This window comes from Dendronephthya gigantea, unplaced genomic scaffold, assembly GCF_004324835.1.
Source record: "Dendronephthya gigantea isolate DGI-Jeju-01 unplaced genomic scaffold, DenGig_1.0 000042F, whole genome shotgun sequence".
NCBI lineage: Eukaryota > Metazoa > Cnidaria > Anthozoa > Malacalcyonacea > Nephtheidae > Dendronephthya > Dendronephthya gigantea.
The window spans coordinates 967,848-988,986 of record NW_021163052.1 but is presented as its reverse complement, the minus strand read 5'-3'; the positions used below and the strand labels follow the sequence as shown (position 1 = coordinate 988,986).

The 21,139-nt window shown below is 37.2% G+C and overlaps 1 protein-coding gene across 1 annotated transcript; it reads left to right on the top strand.

Annotated features, from left to right (window-relative positions):
• Positions 1–274: 274 nt before the first annotated feature.
• LOC114526994 lies at positions 275–20,396 on the top strand. Its single transcript, XM_028548550.1, has 26 exons — positions 275–576; positions 3,019–3,095; positions 3,526–3,804; positions 4,598–4,948; positions 5,505–5,581; positions 5,834–5,898; positions 6,511–6,680; positions 7,180–7,328; positions 7,696–7,825; positions 8,853–9,134; positions 10,398–10,748; positions 11,357–11,433; positions 11,682–11,746; positions 12,618–12,787; positions 13,264–13,412; positions 13,775–13,907; positions 14,499–14,638; positions 15,111–15,375; positions 15,712–15,822; positions 16,370–16,548; positions 17,150–17,272; positions 17,837–17,907; positions 18,039–18,079; positions 18,822–18,918; positions 19,272–19,371; positions 19,945–20,396. Exons 2-26 carry the CDS (start codon positions 3,032–3,034, stop codon positions 20,047–20,049), a joined length of 3,744 nt encoding a protein of 1,247 aa, XP_028404351.1. The 5' UTR covers positions 275–576; positions 3,019–3,031; the 3' UTR covers positions 20,050–20,396.
• The last annotated feature ends 743 nt before the right edge of the window (positions 20,397–21,139 follow it).

The window sequence follows — 21,139 nt, the reverse complement described above, 5'->3', positions numbered from 1 at the left end:
ATATATAATAACAAAATATATAACATCACAACGAAAGCATGGTTATATAACTTATATTGTTTAAAGTTCAGTGACTTCAGTCTTTCATGATGGGTCCCGTGAAAATGCAAAATAATAAAGTGTCGAGTAAAATGCCGCGTTTTTGCAACCGGAGAACATGACATAATCAGCCTGTAGATATTGAAAAAAAAAGTCGATTATGACATCCCGTGCCCAGCTTACGACGGCTTCCGCTCACACACTCAGCTCACGGAGTGACGGAGACGGAGGAGATCAAATGACAAACAGACACTTGTTATATGCATGGATTTCATAGTCAACTCAGCGAAGATATTACGTGCGAAATTCCTGTTTGGAAAGGAACCGAAACCTCTCTTTTGAATTTGGATTCATGCTGTGTATTTAATTTATCTTTGAATTTGAACTTCTTTCTCGTTTTGCATATAAAATTTGCCGTCCATATGACAACAGGATAATATAGTGCACCACTTCCGCGTTGTGGAATGTTCAAGTAAAATCTCAACAGTGGGTTAATGCAGAGCAAAGACTGTATTGTGAAAAAGTTTAGCTTAAAAGGTAAGGTTTTCTCTAGAGAAATGAATCAAACTAACTTGACCTGGGATTGTCTTTTTAAAGATATCATTCTTTATAAATGCTTATTCTGCACGACTGCACACCCATTGCCATAATGCTATGCTATGGCAATAATCTATCAAATAACTCTTTATATCAGCGATACTTTAATCGGCAATTCAATATTGTGGGCGAACGCTAAATATATGTTCTCTCAGATCTGTATATACACGCAATAATGTTTGTAAATGATACGATTGCGTACTTTGAGCTTGATCAAAGTTGCGAAGCTATATGTTCACAGTAGGTATATTGTGTCTATAGGATATTGGCATTAACTTTGTATATCTTGCTCCCATCTGACTGCATGGATACTACCCGCCATGCACATAAGTTGTACTATAGTCTATACGCTAGTTTATATATTTGCTTTCTTGTGAACATACTTTAATGTTTAGTCAATTCCTGTTTTATTTCACCAGACCAAACAACTTTATGAATCTTATGCAATTCAGCATAGCTCTCGAGAACAAACAACAACTCACCAAGCGCCGAGTATAGGAATAAATACATTGTGATACACCGCGGTTGTCTTGCTGGTCCACCTAATCTTATACATCGTTAGCAATAGCTACAGTATGTCTATGTTGTTTAAATTTCCAGGAAATGCATGTTTGTACATTTGCTAAATATATTACTGACCAGTCTGACTGTCCGAGTTTGAATTTATATAGCCTTGGTATCTGGTTTAAATCGATATGTTTATATATAGTTTAAGTTTACGAACTAGCCTGTGGGGTTTCCTGGAATAAGGATATCCAGATATCACGGGTAGGTTCTTTGTTAAAGAACCTCGAACGAATTATGTACAGGTTTCAAGCCTTGCATCTGATGTCATTGACTTCCACCGCGACCACTGTTTCTGGTGGATAAGTCTGGTAGATAACGGGTTCAGTTGTATCAAGCCGGTTTAGCTAGAACGGTGGATAAGTCAAAGTGTCATTTGACACTCTTACATCTCTCTTAAATCAGTCAACTTGAAATATTATGCACTGAGTATGTAGTTATAAACAGTATCTTTGTTAAAAACATTTAGTTCGCTTGTTGAATAAAACGTTAGACTTGCTTTCTATTTTGAACTTATCCACCGTTTAAGCTGAACGGACTTGATACAACCGACCCCCGCGGTAAAGAAACAAGGAATTCAATCAGCAGAGATTTCAGAAGTTAACTTACAAATTTGTATTTTATTTTCAAAGTTTCTAAAAGTTTCAGGATTTGCGGCAATTGCAGAAACAAAACATTCCTACTCTCCGAGTTGACGAACTGCTTAACTCAAGCTATAAGGCGCTTTCCTTTAATGGTCAGTCAAAATGGTCAAATCGGTCATATTTTGAATCGAAATAGAGTTTTGTTATAACAATAAACCGTGGCCCAAATATGCAGATATAAATAACGATGCACTTAGATGAAAAGTTCTTGAAGCACTCTAAAATATTAGTAATCTGTTGAAAGATAACAAGACCGGTCTGGTCGTTTTTTTTCCGCATACGCGTCCGAAGATGTGACAATTTTAAAAATTCGTCTATGAGTCCTCTAGTAGGCATCCAGTTCTACATTCCGTGGCTGTGAGCCTCCCAACCAAATCTAATCGCTTTGTCCGGTGGAGCTTACATAATCTTGTGCATACAATAAGTTTGGCATGTCAGTACAGGTTATCCGCAAAGGCCCGTAAAAATTTTTTCCTCGACAATTTCTCTTTAAAGTTTCCCTGTCAAGTTGGTTGAATCCGGAAAGCTTTTCGTTTGTATAAGACAATCAAAAGAGGTTTTTGGCGTAGAACTCGGTCAATATAGCGAGAGCTATAGGCGAGAGATTTGTTCCGTCCAATATAATCTCGTGATATTTTCACTATCAATGTGACATTCTGAAAGACAGTTTTCTGCCCTTTAGTCGGAAAAGACAACATCTTTTCGGTTTGTTAATCATTCTTATTGCATCTGTCAGTGTTCGACGGTTTTAATCAACAGTTCTGCGCTGTGTTCAATCATGCTCTACGTACACTACACTAAATTTATCGGCACGGCTAAAATTGGTACACGTGCCCAGTTTTGTTAGTGTTCAGGCTGCCAATACAAAACCCGAGCGCGGATGAAATTGGTACAAGTAGCCATGCATTTTAGCCGTACCGATCATGAAATTAAGTGTAGTTAAAGTCGCGTACGGCCGGGCTTCAGTAACTTCAGTCTTTCAAGATGGGTCCCGTGAAATGCAAAATGAGAAAGTGTTCTTTGTCACGGAGACAGGCTGTGCATACGATGGCCCACACTTTCTCCTTCAGAAATATTAGAGCATGTACGTTTTCCGCCTATATAGTTTGTGGTCCACCCTAAGACCGCCTTCGAGGACACCTCACCTTATATATTTCATTTTTTCTTTTTGCAGTGATATTTTAGATATGCGCATTCTTTTGCTTCTGCTGTTTGGTTTTGAGGTCATCTCATTTGTACCAACCAGAGCACGTAAGTTAGATTGCGTTTAATATCTCATTAGGAGTACATTGGTACATTGGGGTACATTGATCCACAGTCGGTAGCTTGCATATGCAAAGGTGAACTGAGTGAGGTCGGGTAGGGAGCGTGTGATCCCTTATGATTTGCGGAAGCCATCGGTAAATATAAACGGAATTGACTCTTGTCTATTTTTAGCAAAAGTTAACAGGAATTTTTATGGCACATCTGCATGTTGATTCCAAAAATTGATTCATGTATGTATCGTGGTGTCAACAACAGACATATGTTTTACCCCAGTTCAATCGCCCCATTTTTAGTTCGAGAAACAAATGAGAAACAGATTCTCTTTAACCTATAGGTTTAGACAGTGATATTCGGTGTTTCATCGACCGTCTAATAGTTTTGCATATTTCAAAATTCAGGTGCATTTCTTTTTCAGAAAATGATAGACAATATGTTGTACGGGACGGCGATGAAGTTGAAATAAAATGCTCTCCAGGCAATATCAGTGGCAGCTTCATCAAATGGGACGTTCCCGATGTGCTAACGAATCTCACCATTTCTCGGAATTCGAGTTTAAATGTAAAAAATCCTAGAACGAGCTCGCTGCAAGGGTTGTTTAACGTCTCGTGTCTCGTGAGCGGCAGCGTTAACGGGAGCAATCAAACCAATGGAACAACAACTGAACGGATTTTGTATCAAGTTGTGTTGTACAAAGGTAAGTCAACTTCTCAATATATTTCCCGTACTGAAAAGTGAAAACGTAATGGATGATAGCTTTGCAGATTCACTTATCCCGGGAGGATGATACAACTAATAAAATATATAGAAATAATTTCTTTAATTTTTTGACACGCCGCGCCGCGATCCATTAATGCATGCATCACAACATTAAAAACACAGACAGACTACCAGAAGGCTTCTTGTCAAATAGACTAATATGTCCATAAATAAAATTTTCAGCCGAGAAATATGTCAGAGTTTCAAATGCAGAAAACAAAATCTGGTAAACGCGTGATATTAAGACGCGGCCTTGAAGTCCGGTCCGGTCTGTGCAAATCTTTGTCTCATGAATAGACCATGCAAGCAACATTCCAGGCTTTGCAACAAGCACTTGAAATATCCCTAGAAGCTTTTTTTAAGCATCGCGTGCTTAACTCTTGAACTTGGGTTTACAAGATGTTCGTCGGAACATATATATCTTACATATAATCAACTTGTCTGCTGGTTTTGTTTTTTGTAAAGGTTTACTTACGTCTTCGTGCTGTCCACCAGGGTTTTCACAATGCAAGGAAGTTTCTTTGCAATTGACAACCACAAGAGAGGGAGGGATTTGTTAACATAAGATATTTTATGCATTCTTTTCAAAAAGTTCTTTGTTTCTCTCAATCCCCTTTGTTTCATCGATATCCCCCTATGAGGACTGCGTTATGCAAATACATAAGTTGTGGAAACCCTGTTGTCTACAAAACCATCTCAATAGAGACTGTACTATCTCTTTCTTTTTGCAGCGCCAAAAATCACCACTGAAGCATTTGACGTAACATTAATTAGTATCAAAGAAGGCGATCCTCATCGCGATGTAATTTTTCCATGCAAGACTATAGGATACCCAAGACCATTTATCAATTGGGTTTTCGGTGAAGTTACCCTGAACTTCACTAGTGGTGGGATTTCTGGACCAATCATTTTTGACCACAATTTAAATCGCGTTACAACGATGTTTCAAGTGTTTAAAAATGGTACGTTGCGTATTTCTAATGCAAACTACAAGGAAAGCGTACCATATAACAATTTCACCTGCGTCGCCTCATCGTTCATTGGCGTTGACAGAGTATCACATGTGTTTTCAATCGGAACTGGTGAGTAAAACGTATAAGCATTGTATTATTATATCTAAAATTGTTCTGCTCCCCTCCTCACTCATCAAGAAAATAGTTTTTATGTACATATCATTAAGAAATATTGTCATAATTTAAAATTGAGACTATGTGGCATAGTGTGGAGGTTATGGGGAGAAGGGGTCGTGGTGAATTGTAATAAATTCAAACCAAGCGTGCGGTGGATGATGGAGAGCATTATTTCTTCCAATTTCCTCCTGCATGAAACGATAACATTCCCATTTCACTTCCACTGATCTATGTTTCCTAACAGTGGGGGCTACAATCCACTGAATGCTATTTCCACCTGATACCCCAGAGATTGGGTGGGGTGGATTTAGGGTTAGGGGAAACAAATGACAAGGCTTTATTTTAAATTCAAATTCCACCAATGCAATTGCGATTTTAGAGTGTAGTAATTTATTCTGCATAATCCTGGATCCGCTACTGCGTAAAGAGAACACAAAAGACGCAGGCATCGTCTTTGATCAGGCATGAAGTTCTTGGCGTATAAAGTTATTTTTCTTTTAAATTGCAGTCGAAATCTACCTATTCGAGATATTTCTAGTCAATGCAAGTCAATATGGCACCCAACGCAAGGACATTGTGAAAAAGGTAGGCTGGTCTCTGATAATTTGATGCATTTTTGTTACTTACATTTACCATATATTGCGAGGCTAAATAGTAAAGAACTAACTTACTTCGATTACACCAAATCTTGATTTCCAGTTGATCTTCACTGGAATCTATGCCTATGACATCGCATAAAGCCCTAGAATCGCCCAACGCCTGTATGTTCACCGCTTTTACCACAAATAATGGCAGGTTGACGTTACACCTATATATCAGTGCTTCCTTTACCCTTAGATTGAAAGTGTATTTGAAAATAGCCTGTCCCTTCGGTCGATAAATGTTACTCATGTGAATCTCACGTAAGTAAAAAAGTGGCATTTTGTGCAAGTAAATCTCCAAAATATCTTGATGTTGGAATTGATATATAAGATCGTTCTTTCTGATCGTTATATACAAGCATTTGAGATTGCTTCGACAAATCGTAGAGTGTAAAAATGTCTCTTCAAAGCGGTTCAAAATGGAGTTGTCGATTTCTAAATTTGAGCAAATTGTCTGTTAGATTGGTATGGGTTATATATGTACATATATTTGCCAATATTTGCAGTGTTCAGTAAAACACTCAAACTACTTTAAGTAACAGAAAATTAGTTTCAGGAAAGTTTAGTTTAGTCAGTTAGTATTTAAGTAAGATAAATCAAATCTGGCATTATCATTACACGCATGAATTAAACTTATAAATTTTATTACGAAATACTTTTTCTTCATTTAAACGTAAGTAAGAGAGAAATTCTTTACCAAAACCACTCTTTCCTACAAGTACAAAGTACTTAGCTAACAAAGAACTGTTTCGTACTGCACAAAAACTACTTTTCAAGTAATAATACAGAATTAGTTTACTTAAGTAAAGATAACGAAAGTAGTTATAGCTATAGTAGGAAATAATACATGGATTGCATATCTCTGGCTTTTAGGTCTGGGAAAGTTGATATTGTTCTGACTTGGCTTACAAAAACCCTCGAGGACAAGAAGTATCTTGAAAAAGAAGGCAATGATTATCTTCTCAAATCTCACGAATTGGCTAGTGATGTACGCAAGAGACTTGTGGATAATGGAGTCGCCATAGCTAAATTTATAATGGATGGTAGAGTAACCATTTTTATAACCATTTTTGAAGCCACGTTCATATCGCCTTTTATTTCATTATACGAAGGCTCTGAGTGTACATCCAAACGCGGGTTATGAAATTAATTTCACACTGTAAAAACAGATGTGTTAAAATGACCCATTTTTACAGGTCCTAACCAATTTGAACTGGTTATTTTAAATTTTTAACCAGTTAAAGAATTGGTTGGTCAAATGTAACCAATAAAATATTGGTCATTTCTACCGAAACTTAAAGAGTTTTGTTTTTTTATCGCTGTATATTGCATCTTATATTGCGTGAGGCAGGCTGCTAGATCGTGAGCAAGTGCACTTGTCATAAAAGCTCATAGAGAAAATCGTTCCTTGTACAGACGAACAAATAAAACTCGTCACGTGAAAACTTGCTTGTCTGCATGTAACCGGTTTTGTAGTACTGCCGAAACGACGAATCGTAGTATGAAAGATTAATTCTTTATTATTTGTTGATTGTCTTACAGCTAAACCAGGCCCAGCCATCGATTTAACCGTGAACGATGTATCAGAAACAACAGTGAGTTTTAGCTGGAAAAATCCAGAAAATTTTATAATCGATGAATACCAAATACAATTTACTGAAGGCGGATCTGAATGGAAGAATTCAGATAAGGTACGTCTCACAAAAGTATGCCGGTTTACAATTTGTTGCAAGCCATTGCAAACCATAGTCTTTTCGGTGAACATGTTGAGATTTGTTGTCAAGTCAGGGAAAGGATATTCAGTAATGTTTTCCATCAGAAGCGGTGGGGGGGAGGGGAGGTGACAACCCCTGAGTGACAAATTTGTCGGGTAAATCATAACAAAAAGAGGTAGATCAATTGATTTAAAAGCGATGTTTTACTTCACCAGAGCCTCTTCTCTGACCACCCCTCCCCTCCTCAACATTGATACCCAGGTTATGCCCTCGATACCAATTTACCTTTGCTAGTCAGGGCTTAAGCCTTCTCTTTAACACAGATCCCTGTCTTTTCACGCAGATTCCTGGTAGTAAAAAAAGCACAGTCCTTGATGGACTCGAAGAAGGAACAAAGTATCTGATTAGATTGCAATCCATAAATAAAAATGGAGTTGGTGATTATGAATCCAAGCCCGTCGAGGCTAACACAGGTACAGTATAAAAATAAACTTTTTTATAGAGAACCAAGGGCCATCTGTAATGAACAATTTCAATGTGATACTATAAAAGGAACATAAACCAAACTTTATTTATTTATACTGGATAGCTCTATCAGTTCTAAACTGCTCTCCCTAGAGGTCTAGTAAGGATCATCTCTTATTGATCCAGTGTTAATACAGGAGGAAACCTAAACTAAACTAACTTTATTTATACTGGATAGCTCTATCAGTTCTAAACTGTTCTTCCTAGAGGTCCAGTAACGATCATCTCTTATTGATCCAGTGTTAATACAGGAGGAAACCTAAACTAAACTAACTTTATTTATACTGGATAGCTCTATCAGTTCTAAACTGCTCTTCCTGGAGGTCTAGTAAGGATCATCTCTTATTGATCCAGTGTTAATACAGGAGGAAACCTAAACTAAACTAACTTTATTTATACTGGATAGCTCTATCAGTTTTAAACTGTTCTTCCTAGAGGTCCAGTAAGGATCATCTCTTATTGATCCAGTGTTACTACAGGAGGAAACCTAAACTAAACTAATTTTATTAACACCGGACATCAGTTTTTAACTGAGGTTCAGTAAGTCATGCGGACATCGCAACCCTCCGGATGTACGGAGGCATGAAAATTTTCGATTTTTCTTCCCAGATACCGTGCCAGTCACCATAATCGTTGTAGTTGTTGTTCTTGTCGTTTCTATCTATTTTTTTGCCATTTCATTTACGTTTAGAAAACGTTGATTTTAAGAATATCAGTTTATGGGGAACAAAAGCGCTTTCCTTTAAGCGACCAAAATTACCAAACAGCGGTCATATTTGGAATCGAAATAGAAAAACTGCTTTTCTCGTGCTAGACAGATGTGATACACTTGATACACTTGAACGATAGCTACACTTGAATGCAGAGTTTTTAGAAGTGCTCCATGTCAACGAATGGGTTTACTTCTCGTTTTTTCCGACGAACGATAAGATTTCTATAACTCAGTAAACTCCCACTTGTTCGCTTTCTCTCTAGATGGCAAGCGACTTTATGTGATACGAGACGGCGGTGATGTGGAAATAAAATGCTCGCCTAGCAGTTCTAATTTCAGCAACATCACCTGGGACGTTCCTGATGAGTTTCCAAACTTCAACGTTACTCGAAATTCAAGTTTGATCGTGACAAATCCTAGAACGAGTTCGCTGCAAGGGTTGTTTAACGTCTCGTGTCTTGCGAGCGGCAGAAATAACGGGAGCAATCAAACCAATGGAACAACAACAACTGAACGGATTTTGTATCAAATTGTGTTGTACAAAGGTAAGTCAACTTCTCAATATATTTCCCGTACTGAAAAGTGAAAACATATGGATGATAGCTTTGCAGATTCACGTATAATTTATTATATATATATATATATACTGTATATGCTTCATACATATGGAGAGCGTGTTGTCCCGGGAGGATGATACAACTAATAAAATATATAGCAATAGTTCCTTCAAAATTTCGAGGGTGACTTGAATCGAACATTCCTTGTGAGGTTTTTAAAAGGTAAATGCATTATTGGGAACAGAAAATTCACGTATAAAATGTTTAAATAATACCGATAAGACATGCATTCAGTGGGATTTTTGGCACTTCACTCGATGCATTTAAATTCTAGGGGTTTAAATTCTAGGCATGTAAATGCTAGTGCCTTCATTTCGAGTGGAATTATAAACACTTCAAATTCATGAGCCAGGAACAGTTGATGGAAAAGTGAGTCAACAATAGGTCAACCGGCAGGAATCGAACCTAGTGGCAAGAGCATTGCACCGACATCACAAAAACGTAGGTTCGATTCCTGCCGGAGGACCTATAGTTTCCCTCAACTGTTCCTAGCTTGAATTGGAAGTGTGAATATAATTCCACTCGAAATTAAGATCCTTTAATGCCGATAAGAGTGAGTTGCGCGATCGTTAAACGTGTGAATTAATGTAAAATATCTGTCTTGATTCTAGCTCGGATTTTCCAGGCGTAGACATTTGAATACAATTTATTTACTATATTTTGTTTACGGAAAGCAAAATTTGGTAAACCCGTGATATTAAGACGCGGCCTTGAAGTCCGGTCCGGTCTGTGCAAATCTTTGTCTCATGAATAGACCATGCAAGCAACATTCCAGGCTTTGCAACAGGCACTTGAAATATTCCTAAAAGCTTTTTTATTTGAGCATCGCGTGCTTAACTCTTGAACTTGGGTTTACAAGATGTTCGTCGGAACATATATATCTTACATATAATCAACTTGTCTGCTGGTGATGGTTTTTGTAAAGGTTTACTTACGTCTTCGTGCTGTCCACCAGGGTTTTCACAATGCAAGGAAGTTTCTTTGCAATTGACAACCACAAGAGAGGGAGGGATTTGTTAACATAAGATATTTTATGCATTCTTTTCAAAAAGTTCTTTGTTTCTCTCAATCCCCTTTGTTTCATCGATATCCCCCTATGAGGACTGCGTTATGCAAATACATAAGTTGTGGAAACCTTGTTGTCTACAAAACCATCTCTATAGAGACTGTACTATCTCTTTCTTTTTGCAGCGCCAAAAATCACCACTGAAGCATTTGACGTAACATTAATTAGTATCAAAGAAGGCGATCCTCATCGCGATGTAATTTTTCCATGCAAGACTATAGGATACCCAAGACCATTTATCAATTGGGTTTTCGGTGAAGTTACCCTGAACTTCACTAGTGGTGGGATTTCTGGACCAACCACTTTGATCCACAATTTTAATAAAGTTACAACGTTTTTTCGAGTGTTTAAAAATGGTACGTTGCGTATTAATAATGCAAACTACGAGAATAGCGTACCATATAACAATTTCACCTGCGTCGCCTCATCGTTCATTGGCGTTGACAGAGTATCACATGTGTTTTTAATTGGAACTGGTGAGTAAAACGTATAAGCATTTTATTATTATATCTAAAATTGTTCTGCTTCCCTCTTCACACACCAAGAAAATAGTTTTTATGTACATATCATTAAGAAATATTGTCATAATTTAAAATTGAGACTGTGTGGACTGGAGGGTCGTGATGAATTGTAATATATTTAGACCAAGCGCGCGGTGGATGATGGAGAGCATTATTTCTTCCAATTTCCTCCTGCATGAAACGATAACATTCCTATTTCACTTCCACTGATCTTATGTTTCCTAACAGTGGGGGTTACAATGCACTGAATGCTATTTCCACCTGATACCACAGAGACTATGTGCATGAGGGGGGGGGGGGATTGAGGGTTAGGCGAAACAAATGACAAGGCTTTATTTTAAATTCAAAGTATATATACTTAATGACAACGCTATTGGTTATGAATTTTTATATAATTTTTACATAAAAATCCACCAATGCAATTGCGATTTTAGAGTGTAGTAATTTATTCTGCATAATCCTGGATCCGCTACTGCGTAAAGAGAACACAAAAGACGCAGGCATCGTCTTTGATCAGGCATGAAGTTCTTGGCGTATAAAGTTATTTTTCTTTTAAATTGCAGTCGAAATCTACCTATTCGAGATATTTCTAGTCAATGCAAGTCAATATGGCACCCAACGCAAGGACATTGTGAAAAAGGTAAGCTGCTCCCTGATAATTTGATGCATTTTTGTTACTTAGATTTACCATATATTGCGAGGCTAAATAGTAAAGAACTAACTTACTTCGATTACACCAAATCTTGATTTCCAGTTGATCTTCACTTGAATCTATGCCTATGACGTCGCATAAAGCCCTAGAATCGCCCAACGCCTGTATGTTCACCGCTTTTACCACAAATAATGGTTGACGTTACACGTATATATCAGAGCTTCCTTTACCCTTAGATTGAAAGTGTATTTGAAAACAGCCTGTCCCTTCGGTCGATAAATGTTACTCATGTGAATCTCACGTAAGTAGCTAAAAGCTTGATATTTTGTGCAAGTAGATCTCCAAAATATCTTGATGTTGGAATTCATGAGATCGTGCTTTCTGATCGTTATATACAAGCATTTGAGATCGCTTCGATAAATCGTAGAGTGTAAAAATGTCCCTTCAAAGCGGTTCCAAATGGAGTCGTCGATTTCTAAATTTGAGCAAATTGTCAGTTAGATTGGTATGGATTATATATGTACGCATATTTGCCTATATTTGCAGTGTTCAGCGAGGCACTCAAACTACTTTAAGTAAGAGAAAATTAGTTTTAGGAAAGTTTAGTTCAGTCAGTAAGTATTCCTAAAAGAACGTAAGATAAATTAAATTTGGCATTATCATTACATGCATGAATTAAACTGATAAATTTTATTACGAAAAACTGATAAAATTATTACGAAATATTTCTTACTTCATTAAAACATAAAGCCCTGGTCAAACGGGAATGATAGTTGATGAGAGTTGATGAATTTGAAACAGTTCAAAGTCGATGAAAGTTGATAAGAGTGCACGAGAGTGTATGAGAGTTCGCGGTCAAACGCAAGCGAGAGTTGCAACTCTCATCAACTCTCATCAACTATCATTCTCGTTTGACCAGGGCTTAAGTAAAAAAGAGTCTACAAAGTCTACCAAAAACCTCTCTTTCCTACAAATACAAAGTATTTTGCGAAGAACAACTTCGTACTCCACAAAAACTACCTCGCGTTTCAAATAAATACAGATTTATTTACTTATAAGCAAAGTTAACGAAATATATTTACTTCGTTACTGCGCACTGCCAAACACTGTCTAAGTAGTTAGGTTTCTTATTATATAGTAGAAAATAATACATGCATACCTCTGGCTTTTAGGTCGGGGAGGGTTGATATTGTTCTGACTTGGCTTACAAAAACCCTCGAGGATAAGAAGTATCTAGAGAAAAAAGGCAATGATTATCTTCTCAAATCTCACGAATTGGCTAGTGATGTACGCAAGAGACTTGTGGATAATGGAGTCGCCATAGCTAAATTTATAATGGATGGTAGAGTAACTTTTTTTATAACCATTTTTGAAGCCACGTTCATATCACCTTTTAGTTCAATATACGAAGGCTCTAAGTGTACATCCAAACTTGGGTTATGAAATTAATTTCACACTGTAAAAACAGATGGGTTAAAATGACCCATTTTTACAGGTCCTAACCAATTTGAATTGATTATTCTAAATTTTTAACCAGTTAAAGAATTGGTTGGTCAAATGTAACCAATTAAATATTGGTCATTTCAACCGAAACTTAAAGAGTTTTATTTTTTTATCACTGTATATTGCATCTTATATTATATGAGCAAGTGCACTTGTCATAAAAGCTCATAGAGAAAATCGTTGCTTGTACAGACGAACAAATAAAACTCGTCACATGAAAACTTGCTTGTCTGCATGTAACCGGTTTTGTAGTACTGCCGAAACGACGAATGGTAGTATGAAAGAATTCTTTGTTATCTGTTGTTTGTCTTACAGCTAAACCAGGCCCAGCCACCGATTTAACCGTGAACGAGGAATTAGAAACAACAGTGAGTTTTAGCTGGAAAAATCCAGAAAATTTTATAATCGATGAATACCAAATACAATTTACTGAAGGCGGATCTGAATGGAAGAATTCAGATAAGGTACGTCTGACAAAAGTATACCGGTTTACAATTTGTTGCAAGCCATTGCAAACCATAGTCTTTTGGGTGAACATGTTGAGATTTGTTGTCAAGTCAGGGAAAGGATATTCAGTAATGTATTCCATCAGAAACGGGGGGGAGGTGACAACCCCTGAGTGACAAATTTGTCGGGCAAATCATAACAAAAAGAAGTAGATCAATTGAGCATAGAAGCGACGTTTTACTTCACCTGAGCCTCTTCTCTGCCCCAAAAGCCCCCCCCCCTTAACATTGATACCCAGGTAGCGTCCCGATACCATTTTACCTTCGCTAGTCAGGGCTTAAGCCTTCTCTTTAACACAGATCCCTGTCTTTTCACGCAGATTCCTGGTAGTAAAAAAAGCACTGTCCTTGATGGACTCGAAGAAGGAACAAAGTATCTAATTAGATTGCAATCCATAAATAAAAAAGGAGTTGGTGATTATGAATCCAAGCCCGTCGTCGCTACCACTAAAGGTACAGTAATAATAAACTTTTTTATAGAAAACCATGCACGGGTCATCTGTAATGAACAATGTCAATGTGGTACTATAAAAGGAAACCAAACTAAACTTTATTTATTTATACTAGATAGCTCTATCAGTTCTAAACTGTTCTTCCCGAAGGATCGGAAGTCCAGTAAGGATCTTCTCTTATTGATCCAATGGTACTACAGGAGAAAACCTGAACTAAACTAATTTTATTGACACCGGACAGCTCTATCAGTTTTAAACTGTTCTGTCTAGAGGTCCAGGGGCCGGTTGAACGAAGGCCTGATAGCGCTATCCACCAAATAGTGATTTTTTAATCGTTCTAAAAATGCTTGGGAAGCAACAAAATTTTAGCTTTGGAAGCAACAATTATTAAAGAAGATCCTCAATTTAGAAACACTAGGGTTTAATAAAACAAAGTTTCAGCCAACAACGGGCGATTTTAGAGCGATGGAAAAATCCACTATCCGGTTGATAGCGCTATCCGGCTTTCATACAACCGACCGCAGTAAGTCACGTGAACATCGTAACTCCCCCGATGTATGAAGGCATGAAAATTTTCGATTTTTCTTCCCAGATACCGTGCCAGTCACCATAATCGTTGTAGTTGTTGTTCTTGTCGTTGTGGTGGTGATCGCATTGATTGTAGCTTTTGTGTATTACCGTAAGAGATTAAAGGATGCTCCGATTGTGGAGATAATACCATTACAGAACGAGGTGTGTTGATAACATCATAATCATTATCGACAACACCATAGCATACTATACTAAACAATATCATGCCACATGGTACCACTTCACATACCACCACCACATTCCCAAATTATGTGCTATACCATAGCTCATATTTGTACAATTATATACCAAATACCAAAGACCATATTAAAGACCATATACAAAATTCCATACTCTATACAATGTACCATATCACATACCAAATACCATACCATACCATACCATATCATACCATACCATACCATACCATACCATACCATATCATACCATACCATACCATACCATACCATACCATACCATACCATACCATACCATACAATACAAACAACATACTATACCACGCAGTACCAGAACCAATACCACTACTATAGCAGTCATCCTGCACTCTTTACCATATCATACTGAACACTCGGGTACCTCGTATCCTAACAGCAACCAAATCTTTCCTTTATAGCCCTACATGTTTTCACTACCTGGAGTCCACACCACCAACATTTACGAACGCGACCATCGAACTTTTTGTCCTTACGGTGGGAGTGCTTTCCAGGGGGCCGCCGAGCCCAGTGAAAAGGAGTACTTCTCGTGGCGGGAAATTCCTCGTGAGTCGCTCGATATGAAAAATGAGCTGGGTCAAGGAGAATTTGGCATGGTGATGAAAGCCATATGGACCGACCAAGAGAACAATGCCCCACTCCCCGTGGCTGTTAAGACAATCAAGGGTGAGTAGTCTTGTTGGGGTAGTTTTCACGGGCACAACTTAAGTTAATGTTACATTCAAGTTAATTTTACTATCAAGAAAACCTTACTGACTAGCTGGAAAGATAAAGTTTTTTACATCTCTTAAACCATTTTTAAAACGTTGACAATCAAATTCAAAACGGCAATGTTGATGTGACCCTATTTCTTACTTGTATCTGGAGCTCTGAATCTCTGAAGCTCTAAACGTCTTTAGATGTCTAAATACGCACGAGTTTGGATTCATTCTCCGATAGATTAGATTAGAGATAATATTCCAGTAATATTGATCCGTTCGAACTATGGTTATATAATTTCAGACACTGCAACGGAGAATGACCGCAAAGAGCTCTTCAAAGAGTTAAGATTGATGTCGGAAATATCAGATCATCCGAATATTGTCAAAATGATTGGAGCTTGCTCAAAAGGAGGTATGTATTCAGACTAAAATAAGTATTCCTGTTTCACTGTATGAGACCGTTAAACTCCGTATCCGTTATCTTCATAGAGGTCCAGTGAACATTTTCGTTGATTCAATCCGTGTTACTACAGGAAAAAATCTTTACTATAATGCGTCTCTGCATAACTAGTTACCTCCATGTCATTCATATCAGACTTGACGATTTCCGGAGGGATAACAATAGGAAATGACTTGATAAGATTTTGATATTTTTATGGGGGTGGGGGGGGGAGTTTGTTTGAGGTGTTGCGGGTGTGAGTTATGGGGGGAGATGGAGAAGCATTCTTGAATCTCTGTATAGTTTTATCTCCCGATTTTTTCGGGCACCATTCATGATATTAAGAAATATGAATATTTGTTGTAGGAATACTATGTCTTATTCTTGGAGTAGCACATTCTTCTTCGCTTTTAGACGATACAGGTTGCTTACACTGGGGAGGGAGGGTGGCAAGGATCTTTTCGTGTGAGGCACAAAGCTTTCCGCCTTTCAATATGTATAATGGCATCTGTATTTTTAGGTCCTTTGTGGATTGTTGTTGAGTTGTGTGAACACGGAAACTTGCTGAGTTTCCTTCGTAAGAATCGAAAAGAAATCTTGGAAAGGCAAGGTGACTACATCTCGTCACTCGACCCTCTGCTTCGAGTGAGAATCGGCTACGACGTGTCGAAGGGAATGCGTTATTTGGAAGACAAAAAGGTAGTCTTATACGAAGTGCTTCTAGTGAAGTCATCAATCACGGCGTATTTTCTTTCACGATCTCCGCCTGTGTGAATTAAATCTTTTTTCATTTATAAGCATTAGGCTTATGATTTAGGAATATTAGTGTAATACTGTCATGTTACCAACGGGACAAGCTGAAAAATGATCGGTGGGAACCCTCGACCTTCGGTTTGCCAGTCCAACCTGCAGTAAAAACGGTGTGATTAAATGATATTTCGGAAATGAGTCTAGTTCCTTACGTATTTGAAATCAGCGTGTCTTAAAGTGATGCTATAATAATAACACAGAAACTACGACCACCCGACAATTTAAAAAAGAACAAAATTACTCTGTCTGAAGATGGCTTTGAAATAAAGTTGAAAAAATTTATACTTTCAACCCGTGTCTTGTTCGATTCAATTATTGATTCTCAAGATGTCCTGTCTTTTCGGAATTTGATTTTTACTGACTACTTTAATACTCACCCAGAGTATAGCACCATCACAATATAATATTCACCTCATATGCACATCGCCGTGATATTCGTTTAGTTTGTAATCGTAAGCAAGCATAATTATGTAACTGGAATCACTTTCAGATCGTGCACAGAGATTTGGCGGCAAGAAATGTTTTGTTGGGAAAGAATAAGGTCGCCAAAATCGCTGACTTTGGTTTATCACGTGATATCTACGATGAGGGAACTTACGAGAAAAAAACTGGGGTGAGTGTGCTGAAGATATTAAACTAGGGCCATACAGGAATATTTAGGGGTGTATCCAGGTTATATTCGACTTTCCGTTATATTTTTATTACCAAGGTATACTCGTATACCATATACTGGTATACTCGACCTTCTGGTATCAGTACCATATACTAGTACCATACTAGCACTATACACATCATCAGTACCATGTAACAGTACCATACACTGGTATACTCGACCTTCTGGTATCAGTACCATTTACAAGTACCATATTAGTACTATACATATCATCAGTATCATCTACCAATACCATACACTGGTAAACTCGACCTTCGCTATTTTTTATTGCCAAGGTCTGGTGTATATTTTTTACTGGTATATATTTTTTACTCCTTTCATCCAATCAGCATTCAGATATTTTAACATCGATCGTGATTATAAGGCTTGTAATTAAAGGAATTCAATAGTCAACGATTGAAATCAACGACTTTAGTACAGCATTGAATTTCTCGTGTCACGTTACTCGATCCTGGCCATGTTGTTTCACGGGGTTTGATTTTTTCTCTTCTCTCTATTCATCAGGGAAAGCTACCAATCAAGTGGATGGCCATCGAATCTTTAACAGACCAGACTTACGATTCAAAAAGCGATGTGTATGTTCTGAATTCCTGTGACTCCAAATACTAAATATTAATTCTATAAATTCCAATTATTTTATCAAAGTTTTAACTTATATTTGGATGGGAACGTTGACTCAATTTCACATTTTATTTTTTCCCAAAAGGTGGTCGTTTGGAATTCTCTTGTGGGAAATAGAAACCGCTGGTAAGTTTTCTTTTAAATTTGTATACATTCTATGCTATAAGTATAGGTAATAGTATGGTTTCGAGTGCAATTTGGAAAAAACATGCACGAGTGAGTTTTTCAAAGACTCAAAATAGCACGAGTCCGAAGGACGAGTGCTATTTTGGGTCTTTGAAAAACTCACGAGTGTATGCTTTTTTCCAAATTGCACGAGAAACCATACTATTACTTGTTAATAATATACATGAAAATGTTCGAGACAAACACACGAGTATTTCTTGTATTTCTTGTCCCTATGTACATTTTGTTGATCGATTTTTCCTTTATATTGAATATTTCTTTTAGCGACGTTATATTTCTTAAATATTTTGTTGTGAAACCATTGTTTTAACGTTAAAAAGTCGCGAAAATCCAAATCTCCGTTTTTGATTTCCGTCGCCATCTTGGTTGTTTTGTTTGGGGCAAGCATTATATTTTTCCCGCCAAAACGTAGCTCAAATTTGATTGGCTGATATATTTATGACAGCCAATCAGATTGGTCTGTTACAAATTTTTGCACTGTTGTTACAGATTTTTGCACTGTTGTTACAGATTTTTGCACTGTTGTTACAGATTTTTGCACTGCTGTTCGGGATTAATTGCACTGAAATCGACCAATCACAGTCGAGAAACATTTTCATGTATATTATTAATTGGTTTTCAAATCAGGTGAGAATGTGCCTCAAAGTTTTTAATCTCGTTTCTCCGTGATTTCATCGCGTAGGAAGGGCACCGTATCCGGGTATTCCTGGCAGAGATATTAGTCATCATCTTTTGAATGGTTTCCGGATGGATAAACCTGACGAAACACCTTTTGAAATGTAAGTTAGGTCTGTTAGGAACCAAGGGTAAACTATGATTTAGAAATAGACTATGATGGAGTCAAATAAGTATAGATGTGCAAAAAATACACACAAATTTGAATTCTAAAGTCACTTGCTTTGCTCCACCCTCCCCTTCAGGACCGTTCCTTGGGAGGGGGGGGGTGTATTCATATATTCATGTTCGTACAACTGTAGAAACAATAGCTAACGAATATATAAATATGCATCCCCTTCCCCATTAGCTTCGTGCGACGGCCCTGTTCCCCTCTCCCTCCGAGTTATCATTTCAGCTGTTTTTATCGTCCTTTGTGTGTCAGTTATGCTCATTCACCTGGAATGTTCTGTTTTAGCTTTGACATTATGAAGAAGTGTTGGGAAGCAAGTCCAAAACTCCGGCCACATTTTGCAGAGATCGAGACTAAGCTCGAAGCCTACCTTGAAGAAAGATCGGTACGAGAATAGCTTTGTAAACATAACCTGTTCCAAAATCAATTCATCTATTTCATGTTAATTCATAATTACAAATTGCGTTTTCTCCATGTAGATAATTGCGATTTCTTCATGCAATCATCAAAAATGCTACGTTTAACCTAGGCCTAACAGCAACTAAATCTAACAATTTTTTTTAAAATTTAACAGTGAAGGTGGATATAGATATATTCTTAACTGCAAGTTAAACGTTTTCGCATGTGATACAAAATAAAGCACACACGACTCGCTAATATTCTAAACCTATTTGTCAAAACTATAAGGCACTGTTGCACTATGCAACTTTCCTTGCAACTCTAATTTTGAGGGATGTTAATTTGTAAAGAGTGTTGTTCGAAATGCTAAGAAAACGTTAGCAGATCTTAAGAAATGTTTGTATTTGACAATTTTACATGCCTCAGGAGTAGAATTGCATTGCAAATTGCATATGTAACACCGCTAGGCAGAGCAAGCTATTTTAAATGCTCTTTCAAACTATGCTAGAATAAGCAAGTCTAGCATATGCAGTGGTTTGACAAATTAATTTTTTTCCAGGATTATTTACCAGTGCTAATTGAAGATGACACGGCCGAGGACGCCGAAGAGGCTTACTATAACTATATTGTTGGCAATGAAGAAGAGGAGGACTCGACCTTATGAAAAATCAATACACTGAGATTTGTTGGAATTTATCGACCTCGGATCTTTTAATAGGGACAATATGACGGTAATATTTTCAATGTTTTATATATATGTTCTGATTTGGACCTTCTGAAGGGGTCTCTAATATTTATAATTGCATCGTACATGTTGCATGTGACTTCTGGTAAAATATGCTCTAAAATATAAATATACACACATATGACATAATATTTTTTAACACGAATGTGAACGTGAATGATACAAGTATGAACAAGAAATTATTTAACGGAAACATTTTGTATACGTGTGCACGTTCTGTAACGAACGTTTATCATATTTCTAATTACGTGTCCAATACAAATTTAACTAAACCGCGTTGTTGCCATTGTCATTGACTCGTAATTCGTTAAATACAAAAGAGATTTTACGATTCGAGGAAGGAAATGTTAAATTGAGAAGCCAATTCAACAGTGGAAATTCATAGTAACAAAGTAAATATATAAATTCGAACTTCTTGAAACTTTAGACACTTGCCTTCATAGGTTTTATCTCAAACTATTTTGGCCATCCAGGAATCCAGGTCGATTATTTCTTACAGATAGGACGTACATTGAATTCTAGGCGTTAAATCCCTCGCCATTTCAAACGATGGAAATAATTTCCTAAGGCTAGGCTAGACTTAAACTTTAATATGCATGAAATGACTCAAATGAGTCGATAGCATCTCTATATTTCGGAAACAAATAGTTATAAAACTGAAGTAAACTTCGCCCGTTTTTCTGCCTGCATTGAGCAGGCAATTTATGGATTCTTACAGCTTAAGTAATGCTTAAAAAAATCAACCTTCAAAACATTAAAACAATACAAAATCTTCGAGACCAAACGACAAATGATTGGTGTTGTATTCTTCGAATATTTATGCAGCGAATATTGGCATTTTGCAGCCGACCCAAAGTACAAATTTACACTTTCAAAAACCCTTTTGAAGTTAAAGCAATGTTGTGGTAGCTTTTCGTAATCGGTTATAGCTTTGCAAAGCGATATATCAAGCTCATATATAGATGATATAATTATAATACGAGTAATCTTTTGATGACAGCCAATGCGG

Bases quoted from the DNA above. Each gene is read 5' to 3' on its own strand.
- LOC114526994 (XM_028548550.1), top strand. From the start codon at position 3,032: ATGCGCATTCTTTTGCTTCTGCTGTTTGGTTTTGAGGTCATCTCATTT. The intron at 12,788-13,263 runs GTAGAGTAACTT...TTTGTCTTACAG, and splicing joins AGCTAAATTTATAATGGATG to CTAAACCAGGCCCAGCCACC. The intron at 17,273-17,836 runs GTGAGTGTGCTG...TCTATTCATCAG, and splicing joins CTTACGAGAAAAAAACTGGG to GGAAAGCTACCAATCAAGTG.